Here is a 20,455-nt window from a genome sequence, read left to right on the forward strand (position 1 = left end):
TCACATTGTTTTCCTTCACCGCCGAGTACGAGATGATTTATAAAAACAAATTAAGCACATGAATAAGCGGTGCTTGCCTGGGTTTGAACCCGCAATCATCGGCTAAGATGCACGCGTTCTAACCACTGTGCCATCTCGACTCTTATGCCTATATAAGATATATTGAAACAAAATTTACCTTCATTAGTAATGAACAGCAATCACATTTATGGTTCCACTTGCTTAAGGTAAAAGTTTTGTTCGTAACGATATTTGATTAAGAAACATAAGACGATAGTTTATGACTTGTTTTCCCGAAGGGTCTGGATTTCCGTCAAAGAGCGGAAGTTTTTAAAGGAATTTTCCTCTTATTATCTTGTAAGTAAAACAATATTTTTGGCTAATTCGGATTATCGGACTTTTCCAAAGCAGGATGCAATTATAGTATTGCTCTTTGGCGGTAGAACCTACCCAGACTTCATCAATCAAAATAAAATTTATTCAAGTCGGCTTTTACAAGCACTTTTGAATCATTTAACAATTTAGTGACGCTTCCACCGGTTCGGAAAGTAGATTTTATCGAGAAGAACCGTCAAGAAACTTAGTGGTGACTCTTTTTCAACATTTAAAAAATATGTCAGTCATGTTAGTTAAATAGAATTATATATGTATGTAAATATATCCTGCCTGGAAGTCAACGGGTATTAACTATAAAATGTTGTTTCGAATAATATGCCTTTTCTACCAATGTATTTTTTACAAACGATTTGAATTTACGAAACGGCAAAGTTAAAATTGTCTGCGCAAATTTTATCATGTCACTGTCAGAAAGTCGTATCAGAATGTCTTACAATTTTATTTGGAGAGCTCGTATGTAATTTATGTCTATCAGAATACAAAATGCAATATATTCTAACTATCGTTTACAATCTAAAGCCTTTTAAACCCTACGTTTAAAGGATCGGGGTCAATTGATCGCCTGCATAACAGGCGATCTGCCAAATGCATTACGTAACATTATGTTATAAAATTGAAGATTAAAAGGATTTTGTCACGGTTACAATTTTACAACCATTAACCCTTGTATGATAAATGTATAAAAAAGAAGTTTCACGAATATAAAGACTAACATAAATATATATAATAAATATTGGACAACATCGCATACTCTGATCCCAATGTGAGTAGCTATAGCACTTGTGTTATGAGAAATTACAAGTAACGACGTTACCACAAACACTCAGACCCAAGATAACATAGAAACATAATGAATTTTCTACACAGACATGACCGGGAATCGAAAACTGGACCTCAAAGTAACGTACCCATGAAAACCAGTGAAATACACTACTCGACTACGGAGGTCGTCAAATCGTCAATATAATACTAGATATGAATTGATTTACGTACGTGTCTTCCGATTACATCCCAATACGCCAAAATATTAGATTTTAGGAAGTCCTGATAAGTTACTTATTAAGGAACGTAAAGGATTCATCAAGTATTCCAAGATTGAAAAATAGTTTAGGATAATTTATACTGAATAAGCAATTGTTCTTATTTTTCTTTTTATAAAAGGCGTGGTCAATAATATACAAATGATGCGTTTATTAAGTAAGTAGTTCGAACTTTTACGATTACAATATAAAATTTACGATCTTAAAATATTAATGATCACGAGAAATATTGACCAATGTCCCAATGGGCTTACATCTAGTCTACGGCCTACCAGTTAGTTTAGGTATAAACACGAAAAAACAATAATAAAATAAAATAATTATTTAATAATTCAGTAGTTTTGATAAATAATTGCTTTGAGTAAGGGAAAAATAGTAGAAAAAAAGGACTACGCATTGTAAGCAGGCCATTAAAATGTGCGTTAATTTTCATAAAACTATTTAAAGCATTTTTATTAGAATTAAATTTATCAATTGAATTCGAGTACGCACTGAAATTACGTTTGTGAATAAGCACGACCTAATTTGAGGGAAAATAGTGATATTGGAAAATACCAAAAGAGCATGCTACTGAACTTTTATTCCGACGTTTTCAAAGACCTGTAATTGTGCGGTGAACCGAAATTTATTTGCAAAACATTTGCATACGAATTCACGATTGAGTTTTTAGTTAATTGAATTACCAGAAATCGTTGGAAAGAAATACACTATAGGAAATATTACACTTGATTGGCTACTACGCTTACTCTTACTGCGCTGTTAAATATCGTTTTCAATGGATGTCTATTATTACATATAAACAAAAAGCCCTAGCGTTTAATTGGCGGTTTATCAATGGATGGAGTTATAAAATGAGGTTTAGGTGTATAACGTACTAGCTGTCGCTTGCGGGTTCATTTAATGGGTTGGTTGTAACATGTAAGGCAAAAAAGTAGCCTATGTCCTTTCTTGGAGCTCAAGTTTGCTTCATACCAAATAACATCGAATTCGATTCAGCAGTTTGGTCATGAAAGAGCGACAGACAGTAACCTTTAAATCTATAATAGTAGTTCAGATTAAGGTTTCGTGCACATTGGCTGAAGGATGTTTGTTGATATTGGAAGAAATCGTACCGATTGGAAAGGTTTACTCGTGTGAAATAGGGTAAATTCTATTCGTATGAAGCCAGGACGGATAGCTTGTATTAAGTAAAGAAAATTAACGCGCGGGAAAAACCAACATTTAAAGCGACAAAGGTTCACCTCCAAGCTTCAGCTCAATTACACGTTGGAAAGCAAATTTAATTCCAAACGTAATAGGTAGACTGAGTGATATGCGGTTACCATCGCTCGTAATAAACATTGGTGCTGTATTAACCATATATTTCGTCGTCAATGCACCACTAACGTTTAATTTATGATAATATTATACGCCATGTATCTGTTGTTGTACTGGTTAACTCAACCTTCGAACCGGAACACAACAATACTGAGTAATATCGTTTGTTGAAAGAATATTTAATGGTGTGGTGTTGGTACCACAACGAAGACTTCTTTGCATGATGCCCTCGGAAAGGTAGCAAGTAGCTCTTGAAATTTGTAAGCTCGTAATTTTCATGAAATTTTATTTTCAAAATAGCGTCTAAAAGTGTTGTCTTATTTTTATTGGATGCAGTAACAGCCCCTTAATTTCCCATTGCTAAGGCTAAGGCCTTCAATCCCTTTGAGGAGAAGCTTAAGAATTATCCTAACTTTGGTTCGTGGTGGATTATTAATTCCACCACGCTGCTCCAATGCGCTTTGGTAGATTCACATGTGACAGAATTTCGTTGTTTTTTTACTCATCATTAAAAATCAATCAATCATCTTTTAATAATATGATTACAAGATTATATCACACGTAAAGCCAACAGCTCAATATGTATTTAAGGGAAAGAGCCTCACGTGCAGGAGAGGGCTTAGAGGATAATTCACAACGCTGCTCCAACGCGGGTTAATGGATATACTTTTGGCGGAATTAGCTTCGTCATCCACTCATAATGTTATCACAAATAATTTTTAAACAAATGAATGAATGAGTAAATGGATTGAACTTGTAATCAATATTCACGTGTTGTAATTCAACCACAATCATCTCTTCAATGGTTCAGATGTTTCTGGAAATTTAAAGAAATGCTGGAAAATAGATCGTAATAAATGTATACAAGAAATCGCTACGCTAATAATAATTTTAATTCTGCATGTAGAATCAGCACAAGCTTAACGATACGATGTCATCAAAGGGCCATCACTACTTGCTTAGATGTTTCTATAAATTTAAAACGGATACAACGCAATGCATAAGTTGAAACGTGAAATAAAAATCGATATCCATTTTTCTATACGTGATACATAAACGCTCTTCTTCATCTGCAGCAAATCTGAGATGTAGAATCAGGTTGTGCTTAAAAACTTTTCCACATATTCCATTGGTTCAGTTCCATTTACACTTGGTGATAGGATTTTGTGCTAACTCAGGTACTCAGATTTTTTTGTTATTGTCTTTCCGGTTTGAAGGATATAAGGGAATTAAGTAACTACAAGCACAAGGGAATGGTTAATATTTCTTTCATCGCCGTTGTCTAAGGACGGTTTCGACCAGTAACTGCTACTAACTGTAATTATACATACGGTATGTTTATACATTGATATGTGTTTTTTTTATGTAAATAAACTATGAAATATATAAAAAATGTTTTTTCTAAAATGATTCTGGTATAAGTTTTATATATATTCCTTTAGTAGATCTTCCATTTGGCATTGCAAAAAAAACCTCTCCTCATTTCTTCGTAGAAATATTAACCAAATTGACAGATTTAACATTAACAATACTATTCTGAACATTTGCTTTTAAAACTACTATTGAATTGTCATTTTATTGAGAAGAACCGATAAGAAACTCAGTAGTTACTCTTCCTCAGCATTTGAAATACAGAAATACAGAATTGAATGAGGAAATTGTTATGATATAACCTTAACAAAATCAAGGAAAAGAAAATATTGTATAAAAAATAGCCATTTTTTTGATGATTTATGAGATATTGCCGAGTTTATTTGGTATAAATATTTGTACGAGATCGGGTTTCAGATATGCGATCTGAAACCCGATCTCGTACAAATATAGCTGGTTGACCCAAGTCAAAGGTTCAATCATTAAGTTGAGACCCTAAAGTAAAGTAACATGGTTGAAATTCACCTGACTCACGTAGCTTGAGCCGAGGTGACCCAGTGGCTTGAACACGTGTATCGAGTTGAATTGATCACCATTTCAACTTACTCCGGGAAGAATATATTATTTTTGTTTGTTTGTTGTGACTTATTTCTGACTGAAAGATCAAAACATTTTTCTAAATTCAAAATGATGACCAAATGTTATTGTGACAGATGTCATTTTGAATTCAGGCATCGTGTAAGTAATTGGCTTAATAATTCCAACAGGAATTTTGGTGGTTTCAAACATCAAATCCATCAGAACTAGAAGTATTTATTGTCGAGAAATATCGATATGTTTGTCATAAGCTTGGTTACAAAATCAAACATTAATCAGAAAACAAAGGACGAAACAGCTGTTCGATTCCCAATAAAAGCGACCACATAGACGACGACTAAAATTAACCTTATTTACATGGTGTTAGGTTCATAATTGATCGTTAAAACGATTGGCCTACAGCCAATTGGAAATAAGATAGGATGAAACATCATCATTTTGATAGTTGAAACTTCATGAAATATGAAATAGAGAGATCAATTTTAATTTCTATCTGGTAACTAATGGCTACATATTCTAACGTATTGTGTGTTGGGAGTTATATTTTCCTTGTATAATATATTGCCTATTTGATGTTTCGTTTGCTTATTTTATTTCGATTATTTTACATCACTGTACAATACGCCCTAAGCTTTAACATGAAAGGATGTCATTTTTCAGCTGTTGGTTGTTTTGCAAAAAGTAATTGTGGAAAAATATAATTTTATATTAAACAAAAAGGCACTTGGTATTGATATAACGGCAGACACAAGAGACGTTTTATCTCAGCTACCAAGTGGTGCATGGAATATAAGGAACGGTTAGTATGTCTTACGGGGCCAGTGTTTATTGGCTTTTTATGGTATAGGTTGGCGGACGAGCATATGGGCCACCTGATGGTACGTGTTCACCATCACCCATAGACAATGACGCTGTAAGAAATATTAACCATTCTTTAAATCGTCAACGTGCCACCAACCCTAGGAACTAATATGTTATGTCCCTTGTGCCTATAGTTATACTGGCTCACTCACCCTTCAAACCAGAACACAACAATACTGAGTACTGTTATTTAGCGGAAGAATAACTGATGAGTGGGTGGTACCTACCCAGACGCGCTAGCACAAAGCCCGTCCACCAAGTAAATGATGATGATGGCTGATGTGATCTTTTTACCATCATATAGCCAATTTTCATGTACGCCTATATTACAGGAAAAATATATCTTTTTATGATGTTCAAAACTATAACACTCCCAAAAAATACGATTCGAGATTTCAATCGAAGGCATGGAACACAATAATTTTCTTAAAATGACCAAAGCAATTTATATCCGAAGCGATGCCAATTTTTCATTTGCTACAGAGCACGTGAATTATTTCTCGAGCGAAACAACTAAAAAATGTCCCATTGTTACCGCGACCTTTGCCGACATCGCTGCAAAATCATAATGGGAAAAAACAATGGCCACAATTACACTTTTCATAATGCCGCTTTAATTGTCTTTAGGCCTAATTTTCTTCTACCTTTTAAGTATATTTTAAAATAACAGGCTAAAATTGTCCCACTTAAACGTGAAATATTTTGTAGCTGCAAGCAGTTTATAATTATTTGTTACCATTTGTTTTTATAATATCAAAAATGTCCCATGAGTCTTCATTGCCTCTTAGTTTTGTGGCTTGGTTAGACCTACCTTAGAGATAGGTTTTCATGCAGACCCTAAGATCCAAGGTTCGAATTCCGTGTTAGGTCAATAAAATGGGATTAAGATTTCCTATTAAGATTTTTCAGTTGCCATCCGAAATTTGAGCATCGAGCATCGCTCGAGTCTGATCTCGTCACTACGAGTATAAGTAAGATTCGCGTGTTGTAATCATTAGGACATATCACGATACCACTAAATTAAATAAATTCAAGTAATATCAGAAGTTTTTCTAAAGAGAGTTAGCAATATGTAATTTATTAACCAAGAGTTTACAATGACGGAAATATATATTTTGGAAGTTATTCCAGAATTTTCGGATGAAAATCTAAAGTCTTTTCTGACGTCACTCACTCTTCATAATATCCTTTTGTAAAAGGGTTCCATAAGTTTATTACCCTTTGCCCAGAAATTCTTTCTTAATTAAAACTTTGCGCTTTCTAGGCTTGAATTATTTCTTGTATATGTAAATGTGTTTCGAGTTAAAATTTCTGTTGATAAGTTTGAAAGTTCTAATCATAATTTTAGGTCGACATTACATGTCAAAAAATCTGCCACCAGTTCGTAAAGAAACACCTCAGTTAACGAAGACGAGCTAGACAGCAAGGATTTCCTTCTGGCAGATTTTAGCCACTTTAACCAATATAAAGGTATTAGCAAACGTTGGTCAAACATTGGCTTTTTAATTTTTAGCTGATTTACCCGTGGAATTGACTGAGACGATTTTTGTAGTTTGGTGACTAGGCCTGACTAATCAGTCAAACAAGTTTTTGGTATGAATTTTTATCATTTGATCAACAAACATTGTTGATAAAAACCCTGAAATAATTATCCGTCAACTCAATACTGTAAGTCATCAACACAAGAATATATTACAAACCAAACTAATCAAATTGAGTGCTGTCAGGAAATAGTTTCTGTTTATGTTTTTATATGAATTATTTGGAAACATGATGAAAAATAATCAAGAAAATTGTTATTACGGGCATGACAATTAAATAACAATTAACGGATAGACACTTCGACTCCGCAGTTCCATAATAAAAGATGAATGTGTTCCTACTAATGACTATTTTTATACCTAATTATTTTTCTCAAGATGTTGACGATAAATATCTTCAGTTTCGTTTTCGTCGGACATTTTCTCTCATTCTTGCAACATTAAGGGGTACTGAGAAATGATCGGGGGATGAAAATGATTGATTACCAGTGAAAATAAAAATGCGTTTAAACTGGTGATGCCTTTGTTGTATTGAAGTGATTTTAAACGGAGAGAAAATTGTAGAAACAGTAATGATCGGAGATGCAGTGTAACTAAAACGATATTAACTAATATGATTGTATTTTTTAAATGTTGAAAAAGAGTAACTACTGACTTTCTTGCCGGTTCTTACCCGGTCTTACTTTCCTAACCGGTGGTAGCTTCACTTAATTGTTAAATGACGATTCAAAAATGCTTGTTAAAGCCCACTTCAATAAAGTTTATTTTGATTTAGATTTTTTGATTTTGAACTAGCTAGCTAAAACTACTTTTAGAAAATAATCTTAAATTCTAAGCCTTGTCATGTCCCAAGCTAGGCAAAGGTTTTATTTTTAGGAGAAAATTTGGAGTGTGACAGTAAGTTAGTGGATACGTGAATCAGATTTTCATCCAATGCTTCCAAGTGTTTTTTGATAATTTTCTTCGCCGTCGTGTATAAGACGAATTACTAAAAATTAAGCTCATAATGTCATTAATGCTTGTCTTAGGTGTTAACATAGATCATTGGTTATATTATATTTTTTTTATTTTGCCTCTTACATTTACAAACATATAAATGTGGGGAAAATTAAATGAGTAAAAATATAATTATAAACAATCCATTTGCAATAAATACATTACAAATCAGATTAATAAATATATCAAGTATATGTTTTTAAAAATATATAATTTGTATGTTATACATATTTATTAAATAGGACATTCTTTCACTATTATTGTATAATATATTCAGCCAAGTGGTTTTACGTTATCTGTTTCGGAGCGGGCCACAAACGCGAGTACATCCATTGTTATGCCTCTTCATACACTCGAGTCTCAAGATCGCTGCCATATACCAAACTAACCGTTATACCTTGGAAATAAGGACTATTATTCTTTGAATATATTTGTGTGGTTATTTAGATGGGTTGTTTTGTGAAATTATTGGAATACTTATTAAGTGTAATTTTTAATACCTACATTTGTAATGTTTAATCTTCTTTCGAGAATAGCGCATGTGTAACCAACCCTTGGAACAGCGTGGTGGAATAAGCTCCAACTATCCCCTTAATAAGAGGGGAGGTTTTTAACTGTTTTTAATAGGTTGTTACATTTTTCTTTTATATACACACGAGTTGACTGTCTATAATAAATATAAATGTTCACTAATTGCACACAAACTGATACCCCATTTTGCCCTTTCTAGGGGTGAAATAAGGATAGTACCCAAAGTCTGTCTCACTCTCGGAACTCAAACTATGTCTATCCCAAATTACATCGAAATCGGTTCCGTGTTTTAAGCGTGAAGAGTCGATAGACTTTCATTTATAATATTTATATAGATTTTATAATTTAAGTTCTTATAAACTATATAATAATTATAATTCCTCGCTATGAAGGAAACACAAATTTAAACATTGGAAATTATAGTAAATGTTTAAACTAAAACATAATTATCCTTTTTCGTTAAAATATTAATTATTTCTCGAAATATTACACCTCTAGGTACTTTAATATTATCAAAGCAAGATAAATAATTTCATTAGAGACTCTTATTGTGAATAATTTTCATAGATATCCTTATGAAAGGATCTTTAAAATACTCATATATTTGATTTAAGCGGATGAGAATACTTGATTAATGAGAAATACTTAATTAAGGATTATATTAATGTTAAAATGTTGGAATTAATTTAACACGCGGTATAAGATTGAATTAGGGACCATTGCTTAATTACTTAAGACAATTTTCGTTAGTTTTTCATATCCCTCCCAATTATAAGATACATACGTATATACCGAACCCCGCCCACCTGTTTTAATATTTTTTACGTTAAAATCTAAAGGAAAAAATGACTACACGTTTTGTTTACATTATTGTTTATTTTCAAAGTTTCTGAAATGTTTATTTGTAATTTCAAAGAATCTAGAGGTACTCTGAGCAATCATTTTGCAATCAGATTCCCGCGCCTTTTTAAATAATTTTAACTTAGCGCAGTTACGTAACACACTTTCGTAGGGATGATCAAAACTTCTTCCTACCCCCTTATAATAAAACATAAGACACAGTCCCCCTAAATCGTCTTACCTAATAAACGAAGGGCCCCTAATTAATAACTTTATGCAATTTAATTTATGAAATATTATATTAATTTAAACATACAATAAATAATTTGAGAGTTTTTGTAATTATCCATCATTAAATATTATAAAAACAAAGTCGTTTCCTGCCGTCTGTGCTTATATATGCTAAGATCAATATAGACAATATAGTAAAGAAATAAAATATTCTGTAGTATATTTAGTATCATAATTAAACCCGTGCGAAACCGGGCGGGTTGCTAGATATTTAATAATTTCTTACTTAATGTTTCAAGTGAAACCGAGTGCAAGAGTATTAGGCATTCAATCTTGAAGTGATCACTAACGAGACAACTGTCGCATACATAAATGTTTTTAATTTTGATTCATGTTTTCGAACTAATTACAGCCAGACGAAGCCAGCGAATTGGAATCTTTGATACACATTATTCAAATGAGCTGTTTTCTCATTGGCTTCGAAACCTTCGAAGTTAGATCGGTCCGTATCTATGAAAGTATATTCTCTGAATTAAATAGGTCACTGAAGTTTTCAAGTAATACGGTATATGTGTATCTCTTAAATTTATTCGAATCATAAATATGTTTTGAAGAAAACAAAGTTGAATATTAATGTGTGCGCCATTCGTAGCAAATGAACTGCCTTGTCGGGATATTGTTCACGTTTGAATTTATACATTTCGGTAATTCAAGGAGTTCTAATATTTATACAACCTTCTTTCTAAAATTTTTAAATTTAGAACACAATTTTCATAAGTTGATTAATTCAATTTTTTTTGTCGACGTGACGACTGAAGTGGTCGAGTAGTGTGTAAACTGGTTTTCATGGGTAATAGACTACAGGCCCATGTCCTAAAAATGGATGGGTCAGATGAACCACCAGGTGACGTATAAAGGACGATATAAGAGCATAAAATAATAAAACTCAGCTCTATGCCGTCACTTGTCTGTCCAACTGAGTGCTGGTGAGAATTCAAAAGCGCCGGTAGAGTGAGTACCTTTTAGGTCATATTATTTTATCGTCCTATATACTTCACCTGGTGGTTCATATGACCCATCCTTTTTTGGACATGAGTCTGTAGTCTATAAGGCCGAGGTACCGGGTTTATGTAGAAAAAGTATTCTATGTTGTCTTGGGTCTGGGTGTTTGTGGTACCGTCGTTACTTCTGATTTTCCATAACACAAGTGCTTAAGCTACTTACATTGGGATCAAAGTAATGTATGTGATGTTGTCCAATATTAATTTGTTAAAACTGTTACAACGTTTCATGTTTTAATTTATTTCGTCGTCGCATCCATAAAAGTATGTCCTAAGTTTTACTTCGGCTCCAAGTTTGAATGAAGCTCTTAAAGATTAATTTTGTCATTTATGTTCTATGACTTTGTATCGCAAGATGTTTTAACAATGTCTATATGACAAGATATTTTAACACTGTTATGATTTGTGAATATGGCTAGAAATACTGTTGACGTGATCTAGACTCAATCTCAGATGTCATACACCAGTTGTGATATTATTACATTGTTCCTGAAAAGGTACGAGATGTGTCTCTCCTCTACTTGAAAATTTGAAGGTTCTAGGTTTCAGTAGGTAACAATCCTATATAATCCTGTTTTACTAGAACACATTTAAAGATATCCCCGCCGTTCTGTTTTGAACCGACTCCAATTAGGAGGAGGTTATCATTCGTCTGTATTTTATTTAATGTTATAAAATCGTAATTACTTATCAACAAGAACAACAACAACAGCCTGTAAATGTCCCACTGCTGGGCTAAGGCCTCCTCTCCTCTTGAGGAGACAGTTCAGATCATATTCCACCACGCTGTTCCAATGCGGGTTGATGGAATACACATATGGCAGAGTTTCTATGAAATTAGACATATGCTGGTTTCTTTACGATGTTTTCCTTCACCGGGCACGAGATGAATTTTAAACACAAATTAAGCAAATTAATACTCAGTGGTGTTTGTCTGAGTTTAAATCCGCAATCATCGATTATGATGCACGCGTTCTAACCACTGAGCCATGTCGGCTCTCCTTACTAATTACTTATCATATAAGTTTCATTATGACGTCATTATCGATCGTATATTGAAAGTAGAATGAAAAATGAATGAAAATCGAAGCGACAAATCCCGTAATTTCCGTCACTAAGTTTTCGTTTGATCTGCACTTCGCTTGTGATGAAAGCTATTAAAATATCGAATTCATTCGATTGCGACGCCGACTCTTCGCCCTTTCACCAAAGAGTTACTACTTTATTGGGGTCGTGAAGTGGGCGTGCTATTTGGATAGTTTTTCTATTTTCGGTATTTCTTTAAATATTCTATCAATTTACTTAGAGGTAGGAATTGTACAAGATCCTCTGGATAGGTCGTGAGAGCTCAGTATTATCGTATTCCGGTTTAAAGGGTGAACGAGTCAATGCAACTAAAGTGAGTCTTTATAACATAGCACTTACTTATCATCATGTTTCCCATATCCGCAAACCTATAGCATAAAAAACTAGTCTCCTGTCTCAGCTAATTAAAAGTAAAAAACAGTATTATTTAGTGCATTTTATTCAACATCCTTCTTCGTTGTAGAAATATCAATTCAGATCTCAAATTAGTGAATTTCAGAAGAGCATTAAAATTTTTTGGAAAATTGGCATTCAATATTTATCACATACATTCCGAACAAGATAATACAAATCTTACAGAACAAATAAATAATCAGTCAGTCAAACACGTAGCCATCTGTTAACCGAAGTTCGTTAAGCCAATGCAATTAGTCACTCGGCTTAGCCGATTAATTACAATTTAAATGCAAATAATATAATTTCATCCTCGAACTAACCGTCGATTTGTCATATTCATTCAGGTAACAGCAAGCATTCGTAAGGATTACTATGTTTGTTATATATGATATATTATAAGTACTACTGTTGCCTTCGCTTAGTAATCACATTTGACGTCGAGAAATTTTCAACAGCGTTTGGCTAGGAAGTTAGAAGTGTTATATAAGTACACTAATTTTGCCCGTGATTACATGTGTTTTTGTATTTAACAAAAAGTTAAAATTGCAGCCTTATTTGTTCCTTATTACATCAGCTGTTTTGCCAGTGAAAGTCCCAACAAAATCGGTCCAGCCGTTTCAGAGATTAGCCGGAACAAAACGACAGACAAAAATTGTAAAAAATGTTATATTTGTAAATAGATAAGCATTTAGTAATAAGCGGTTGTTTTAATATGACAAATACATATACCCTCCAATTTTATTTTATGTATAGATATAAAGAGCGAATGATTTGGCATTGCCTTGATATATTTTCAATAGAGTCAAAATTGTAATCCGACCGGATTATATGAGTCACATAATATAGAGTGCATATGTGTTTGTGTCTGCACACATGTATACACAATTATATCTTCTTTTGTAAAAGATACAATTGGAGAAGACTATTATATTTGTCACGACAAAATAGTTCTCTATATAAAAGCTCTTAAAACATTACTTTGAAGACAACCCTTCATTTATTGCACTTGTCTCTATTTCTGAAAGGATAGAACAATTTCATTGTGTCCACAATGCGGGCTATCATAACCATTAGCAACTACAGATAAGGAAGTGTCTGTATTTTATATTTATTTCTACACTTAAAATAGTGCAATAAATAAATTTATATGAACAGTCGGGGTAAGAAAATGTCCGTCATCTTAGGATCTATTTTCGTGTGCTCAGTATGAGCGATCTGCTTTACCGATCGAGAATATATCTCACTGAGAGACATATCTTGACAATTCTGTAAAAGATATGTCTAATTAAAATTTTTAATGACTAAAAAAACCATTAAAAAGATTTCATGTTGATGTAAAACTAGACGTAGTCCAAAGATGTTGCACTATTTTGAACGAAGTTATCATACTATATAAGTTGAATTTTATATTCAGTTGTCAGTTTAGTGCTTTAGTTTTAAAAGGTACTAAGAGTTTAGGACTTGATAAAGGAATGAATTTGAAAACTGACGAAGGTTTTCTCACTCTGACTGTACAAGGAACTGTGCTAGAGATTATGTTAAGTTACTAGCAGAAGAAAAATGGACTATGTTATTAGATAAAAATATGTTAAGATAAAGTGGTTCTCTATTTCATATTTTTGGTATATTTGATCAGCAATCTGATAGGAAAAACGATCGGTTAACTATATTCTGAGCTATCGAAGACATGGAAGTAAGTTAATGCTAACTTTTTATTTTATTGGGCTTCTGAATATTTCTAGAAAAAATAACTTTTCATATTTACTACTGAATAAAAATTATATTAACAAATGGTCATAGGATTAAGTTCAGCTTTGGGAGCCTTTCTGCTTTTATAACTATATTTCCTATAGTATGTTTGTCTTGGCTGTAATAACTAAAATATGAAGTTTTTTTAAGTAAAATAACTTTGTGTTAATGTCCAACTGCTGAATACTACCTGGCACTCTTTATGGTTTTCCTCAGGTTTTGGAGTTTTCCACCACCCTTCTCCAGCGTTATTGGCACACATGTGGCCAAATTTAATTGATATTACAGGCATGCAAATATCTCCACAGTCTTGCCAATGAGCACGAGATGAATTATATACACAAATTAAACACATGAAAATTCAGTGATTTTTGACTGGTCTTGAATGAACCTACTATCATTGATTAAGATGTAAGCATTCTAACTACTAGTTCGTCTGTGCTCTTGCTGGTTTAAAAATTTCCATACAACAGACGCGCAAAAATGTCACATGATACGTTCTAAATTTTGTCGATAAACTCCAGCACTTTAGGAAATATGAACCATCAAACACAGTATCATTTACATTTACGTTCAATTTAAAAATCATGAAAAAAATAATCGTTTATGTATAGGACGGATTTTTACTAACAAATATTTCTGTTTATAAAATTTGAAGACAGGCAGAGGTAAGTAAGTGGTGTTGATGATGAGTTATCACAAAATAGCAAATGGGCTGCGATAAGTGGTCACTAAATTTTGATTTTTTGAAGACTTTCGAAATTGAATGAATGAATGAATGAATTATACTTTATTGCACACCACAAACAAAAAACAAAAAAAAAAGAAAGTAACACAAAATTAATAAAATGCAAAAATAGAATATAAAAAAAGAAGTATGTAGATTAAAAGTGTTGTACAACGGGCGGTCTTATGGCTTATTAGCCATCTCTTCCAGACAACCCAATCAGAGGGAGATTTTAAGATAGTAAAATGACATAAAAATACATAAAATTACATAATAAATGTTATATAAAGGTAATTAATTAAAGTCGTCTAAATTATTGTTTAGGTAATAGTTTTTAACGGCTCTTATGAAAGCTGAAATTGATAGAGCCTTTTTATGTTTACTGGTAGGGCATTCCATAACCTTATGGTCTGTACAGTAAACGAATTGTTTAGGAAATATACTTGCGACAATCCAAAAACAGTAACAGATTCTACCATTTCAAATCGAGAAAATTTAAAATGACTGATAAATATTTTAATACATTCCTGTAAAGTTTATTCTAAAAACAATATGTTAATAATAGATTGTTATTGTTAAGACGTTGATAAATGAGCAGGTATCCTACCTGCGGAAAACACTCTGTTTAATGTTCCCACTGAATGTTTTAGTATGAATTTATGCACGCCTTTGAGAGGGATGTTTTCGTTCCCTGTGATTTATTTATAGCAAATCTGAATCTTTGATGTTGGTTTTTTATTCTTATTTTCGTCGGTAATTCAGAATTGATCAGAATTTAACTTTTGGATTACGTTAACATATTTTTAGAACGACGAAAGCGAACAGAAAGGGTCAGTCGTTCTAAGTCGACCTTTTTTAATTTTATCCTCATCAGAAATCCCTGATCCGTTCAATCTTTTATCTATTTATTTGACGGTCTATTAAGAAAAAATGACCCAATAGAATTAATCGATGAAAACGTGAATCTTAACCGATGAGAACCGGGATTAAAACCAGTTTATCTTCAATTGTGAATAAAAAATTCACAGGAAGTAACATTGGAGACGGATCAAGAAGTCTTGCAATTTAGTGTATTTTGAATTTTAGTGCTGGATAAATGGAAAACGGAATGAAAATGGAAACGTACAATGTATGTAATCCTGACCGTATTCCATTGGTCATATCTGATGTTTGTATCTATCTCATCATCCTTCTGCCTTTATCCCAATTTACTTGGCTTTGGCGCTGCATGTCATCTTCTTCGAGTCGAGATGGCCCAGTGGTTAGAACGCGTGCATCTTAACCGATGATTGCGGGTTCAAACCCAGGCTAGCACCGCTATTTCATGTGCTTAATTTGTCTTTATAATTCATCTCGTGCTCAGCGGTGAAGGAAAACATCGTGAGGAAACCTGCATGTGACAAATTTCATAGAAATTCTGCCACATGTACATTCCACCAACCCGCATTGGAACAGCGTGGTGGAATATGTTCCAAACCTTCTCCTCAAAGGAGAGGAGGCCTTTAGCCCAGCAATGGGAATTTACAGGCTGTTGTTGTTGTTGTCATCATCTTCTTCCACACTTTCCTATCTAACGTCTTCCTGTAAGTAACATTCTTTCCAGCCACGTCATCTTTCAGACAATCCATCCGTCGTTTCATTTGTCCCCTTCCCGTCCCCTTTATCTATATCCAACTAAACATTATTTGTATCTATCTATATTACAAACAACATTAAATTGAAAAAGTATGTTTCTTCTCTACCTTGAATATATTTTCCAGCCTGAAGTCGCATGGTAAACTAATTTCAGAATCCGCTTCCATTCAGTATGTAACGTTTGTGACCGAAATAGAACTTAATACGGCCGTTGACTTGATTGAAGTTTATGAGTATGAAGCCGTAAAGAAAATCAGTTGCGTATCGCATATTTTGGTACAAAAATGCACGAATACAATATTTAAGAATTTCAAAAAATAATAAGTACCTACATATGAGACTAAGAATTTGACAGCCACGATAATGGTACGGTTAATACAAATGCTAACAAAGTAGTTTTTAACAAGTTTTCAAGATTTTCGATCATTGTTTTTTTGGACCTGACAGAAATTTCTGACGATTTTGGTTTTATGACACCATTCATTTATCTTGCAATGATACTTTGTGTATCTAAGGAGTCTTTTAATGTATAGAACATCGCTCCTTAGAGACTCCAAAAATTTGAATTTTGAACACACTCGAAACGATATTTTGTACAAAAATAAATAGGAGTAAAATTATTTAAAAAGATACTTTGAATATGAAATTTTAATGTCGTTTCTCCCTGAAGTTTGACAGAAAAAATAATTCAAGTCTGTTTATCTTAAACAAATCTTTAGCCTAGAACAGTTGGAAATACTTTTCTATCAATATTCTATTACTTCAAATGTGTTCCATCCTGAAATAGACCCTTGGAATTCTGACAAATTGCATGCTCGGTATCATGTCACAATTTTTTAACATAGTTCGTATTTTCATTGCGGGAAGGTTTATAATTCAAGTATATGATAAAAAGGGTTATTGTCGATCTTAAAACAAAATAGGACAGTCACTCGGAACAACTGATATAAATCCTTTTTATCAGTTTCAATCAATGTTTTATTTTGTCCGAAGTTATGGTTGTTATTTCGGAAATTTTATGTAAAACTTTAGCATCTAAATAATGTTAAACGTATTTATAAATGAAACTAATCATAAACATTTTGATCATTATTATACATGTAACAACAGCCTGTAAATCCAGTGGAATACACATGTGGCAGATTTTTTTATGAAATTGACACATACATTCCTCACGATGTTGTCCTTCACCGCCGAGCACATTTATGTTTATAATTCATCTCGTGCTCGACGGTGCTTAATTTTAAACACATGAACAATTTAAGGTTTGAACCCGCAATCATCGGTTAAGATGCACGCGTTCTAACCACTGGGCCATCTTAGCTTAATTATTATAGATACTTCAGCGTTAAAATAAAATAACAAATCATTAAATTTAATGTTGCTTAAAATGCAGGACTTTATCGCTTGCTAGTTTAAAAGTTTTATATCCTCTTGAAACGCTTTAACAAGATCGGATCCTATACATCTATGTGTCCGTCCCAGCATAATTTATAGCATCGCCTAGAAAGCAATTGTAAATTCTCCTTGTGCGCGAGAAAGAGCTCAATACACCTGAGCTTACTAGTTAACCTAACGACAAACACTTTGGACGGATGGGCCAATGTTGTACCAATATTTTCCAATTATCCATTCCAACGAATAATAATAACCATCATTAATATTTTGTTAAAGTAATTATGTGACATGACATAAATTATAGCTTAAATCAATCAAGTGAAATTTATGTTGACTTAACAACTTTGTAATAAATTATATATTTTGTCCGTAGAAAATGTCGAGTGCATCGCGATTGGCAATTGTTGGCATATTGCTGACATTGGTGGCTGCTGCTGCTGGCATTAAATGTTGGCAATGCGGCCAATATAGCGACGGGGTTGGGTCCATAACGCCCTGCAATAACCGGAGTGCAGCAAGACTCAATCAATGCCCGCCAGACGCAAAATATTGCATCGTAAGTATTACATATTTTAATAATTTAAATTTGGACCAAACAATTTTTCAACTTGATGAAACATATCCATATAATATATTTCCTAATGATCCCAGCAAGTTATTTTAATCAATACTAATATTATGATCTGAAAGTAACTCTGTTTGCCTGTCTGTCTTTCACTCTTTCATGACGAAAAAGAAGTATGAAGCAAACTTGAACTCTACTTACTATCTTTGCATAACATTCGACAACTGACTCCCTAAAACGCGAGCAAATCCGCGGGCGACCACTAGTGTACTAATAAATTCTTAGATATGTAGGAAAACCTAGACAGCCTTGTAAAAAGTTCTACCAATGATAATTTTAATAACGCTGATGATAATAAAAAAGTCTTAACTAAAGAAACAGAATCACTAATGGACAACAAATTGACTAAACAGCGTTTTGTTATCACAAGTACATAACAGCTTGGCAAACTATATTTTCATCACATTTACAAGATATAAACAGTTAACATTATAACATTTACCCAAACCCTAATTTGTAGTAATATGAAGCGTATTAACGCGACGAGTTAAACTTAATAGCAAGATACCGCAGCCATTTTGCAAAGGGTCGAGTACGATGAAATGGCAGACGTTACTTTTTGCGCGGGAATTAGAATTTTACGCGCTCTCTGTTCTTAATCAGTATTTTACTTATGAAATTTTCGGGACTATGAATTTCGGCTTTAATCAAAAAAGTTAGGTGAAGTATTTTCGTTCTTAAGTAATGTTTGAAGGGTACATTGTTTTGAATCGTCTTAGGGCTTTAAGTAAGAGCCTGTAAAGGACCACTGTTAGGATAAAGTCTTTTCTCTTTCGGCGATTTTTAGTTTATTTCATCACTCTTCTTCGATCCAATACGGGTTTATAGACATTTCAGATTTCTTTAAAGATTTTTTTAGAAAGAAATCAGTAGTTATTGCATTCATTTGAATTGGGTTTCTACGGCTCTGATTCACGTGTTTTAATCATTACAACATCTTGACTCTTTGACCCTACTTCTCAGCTACTTCTATGTTTTAATCATGATTTCATTTTCAGAGAACAAATGTTATTTTTTTATAAAATCGTAAATATACAAGGCGCTTATTGACCAAAATGTATTCATCAGACTTCAGAAAAACTGTTAAGGAAAGTTTAGAGAACATCAAAATTACAAATGGCTTTACGATCGATCACAATATAATCAGAGATTGTGCATCCAAGGATTTTTAGGCTTAAAGTGATTCTGGACGGAAGAAGTTCTTTATCAATGTTTTATGACTTCAAATAAGTCTTAAAATTGACCCTTTAGATTGAGATAAGTTGCTCGATCACATGATACAGATTAAAATATGTTACAAGAAAAAAAAATTATATTACCATTGCTGGAATGTTTTTGATTTAATCGTATATAATTAAAGGATGCAGTCTTAAAACGAAACAATACTTAGTTTATAACAAGGCATAGTACATGAGATACTGGTTTCGAATTCGAGATGAGGGCTACTGTAGTATTCAGAAATTCTTGGAAATTGTGGAAATTCTCAATAGTTCGGAGTTATGAAGTCTGCAGCGGCAAAAGAAAGCCATTTCTTCTATTCCCGAATATCTTATAATCGTGAGAAAAGAAATTTACTTGGAGTGCACACTTGTATTCGATAATTATTTCCAGTCTTTGTCACAAGATATCATCATTAAGATAATTGTTTTAATTGTAATTCGCCTCGTGCCGATAATGCCTTACGGACACGAGACGAATTCAAAGCGAATTGTAAAAATAAATTTGACAGGTACTGAACTTGCCTAAAAGATTCGCACAGCTCGGATCCACAGAATAAATTACATATTGATAAATATTGTGTCGTATATGCAAATGTATTTATGTTAACTTGATATTTGGGTTTTGAGTAGCTACCACTAACTCATGACACATTCTATCACTAAGCAGCAATAATAGGTGTTGTTGTGTTCAGGTTTGAAAGGCAAGTGAGCTAACTAGAAGCACAAGGGACATAGCATCTGGGTTTCCAAAGGTGCTGTCACATTATCTTTGTGAGGAATGGTAATTTTCTTTATTGTGCAACGTCTATGGACGGTGGTGACCACTTAACATTAGCT

General features: G+C 33.1%; 1 protein-coding gene across 1 annotated transcript in view; it reads left to right on the forward strand.

Annotated features, from left to right (window-relative positions):
* The window catches only part of LOC124539914, a 120,607-nt gene that overhangs the window by 37,655 nt on the left and 62,497 nt on the right, over positions 1-20,455 (forward strand). The window contains exon 2 of the mRNA XM_047117287.1: positions 18,147-18,329. Coding sequence (XP_046973243.1) covers positions 18,150-18,329 — 180 coding nt within the window. The 5' untranslated portion in view covers positions 18,147-18,149. The remainder of the gene's footprint in view (positions 1-18,146; positions 18,330-20,455) is intronic.

This window comes from Vanessa cardui, chromosome 23, assembly GCF_905220365.1.
Source record: "Vanessa cardui chromosome 23, ilVanCard2.1, whole genome shotgun sequence".
Taxonomy (NCBI): domain Eukaryota; kingdom Metazoa; phylum Arthropoda; class Insecta; order Lepidoptera; family Nymphalidae; genus Vanessa; species Vanessa cardui.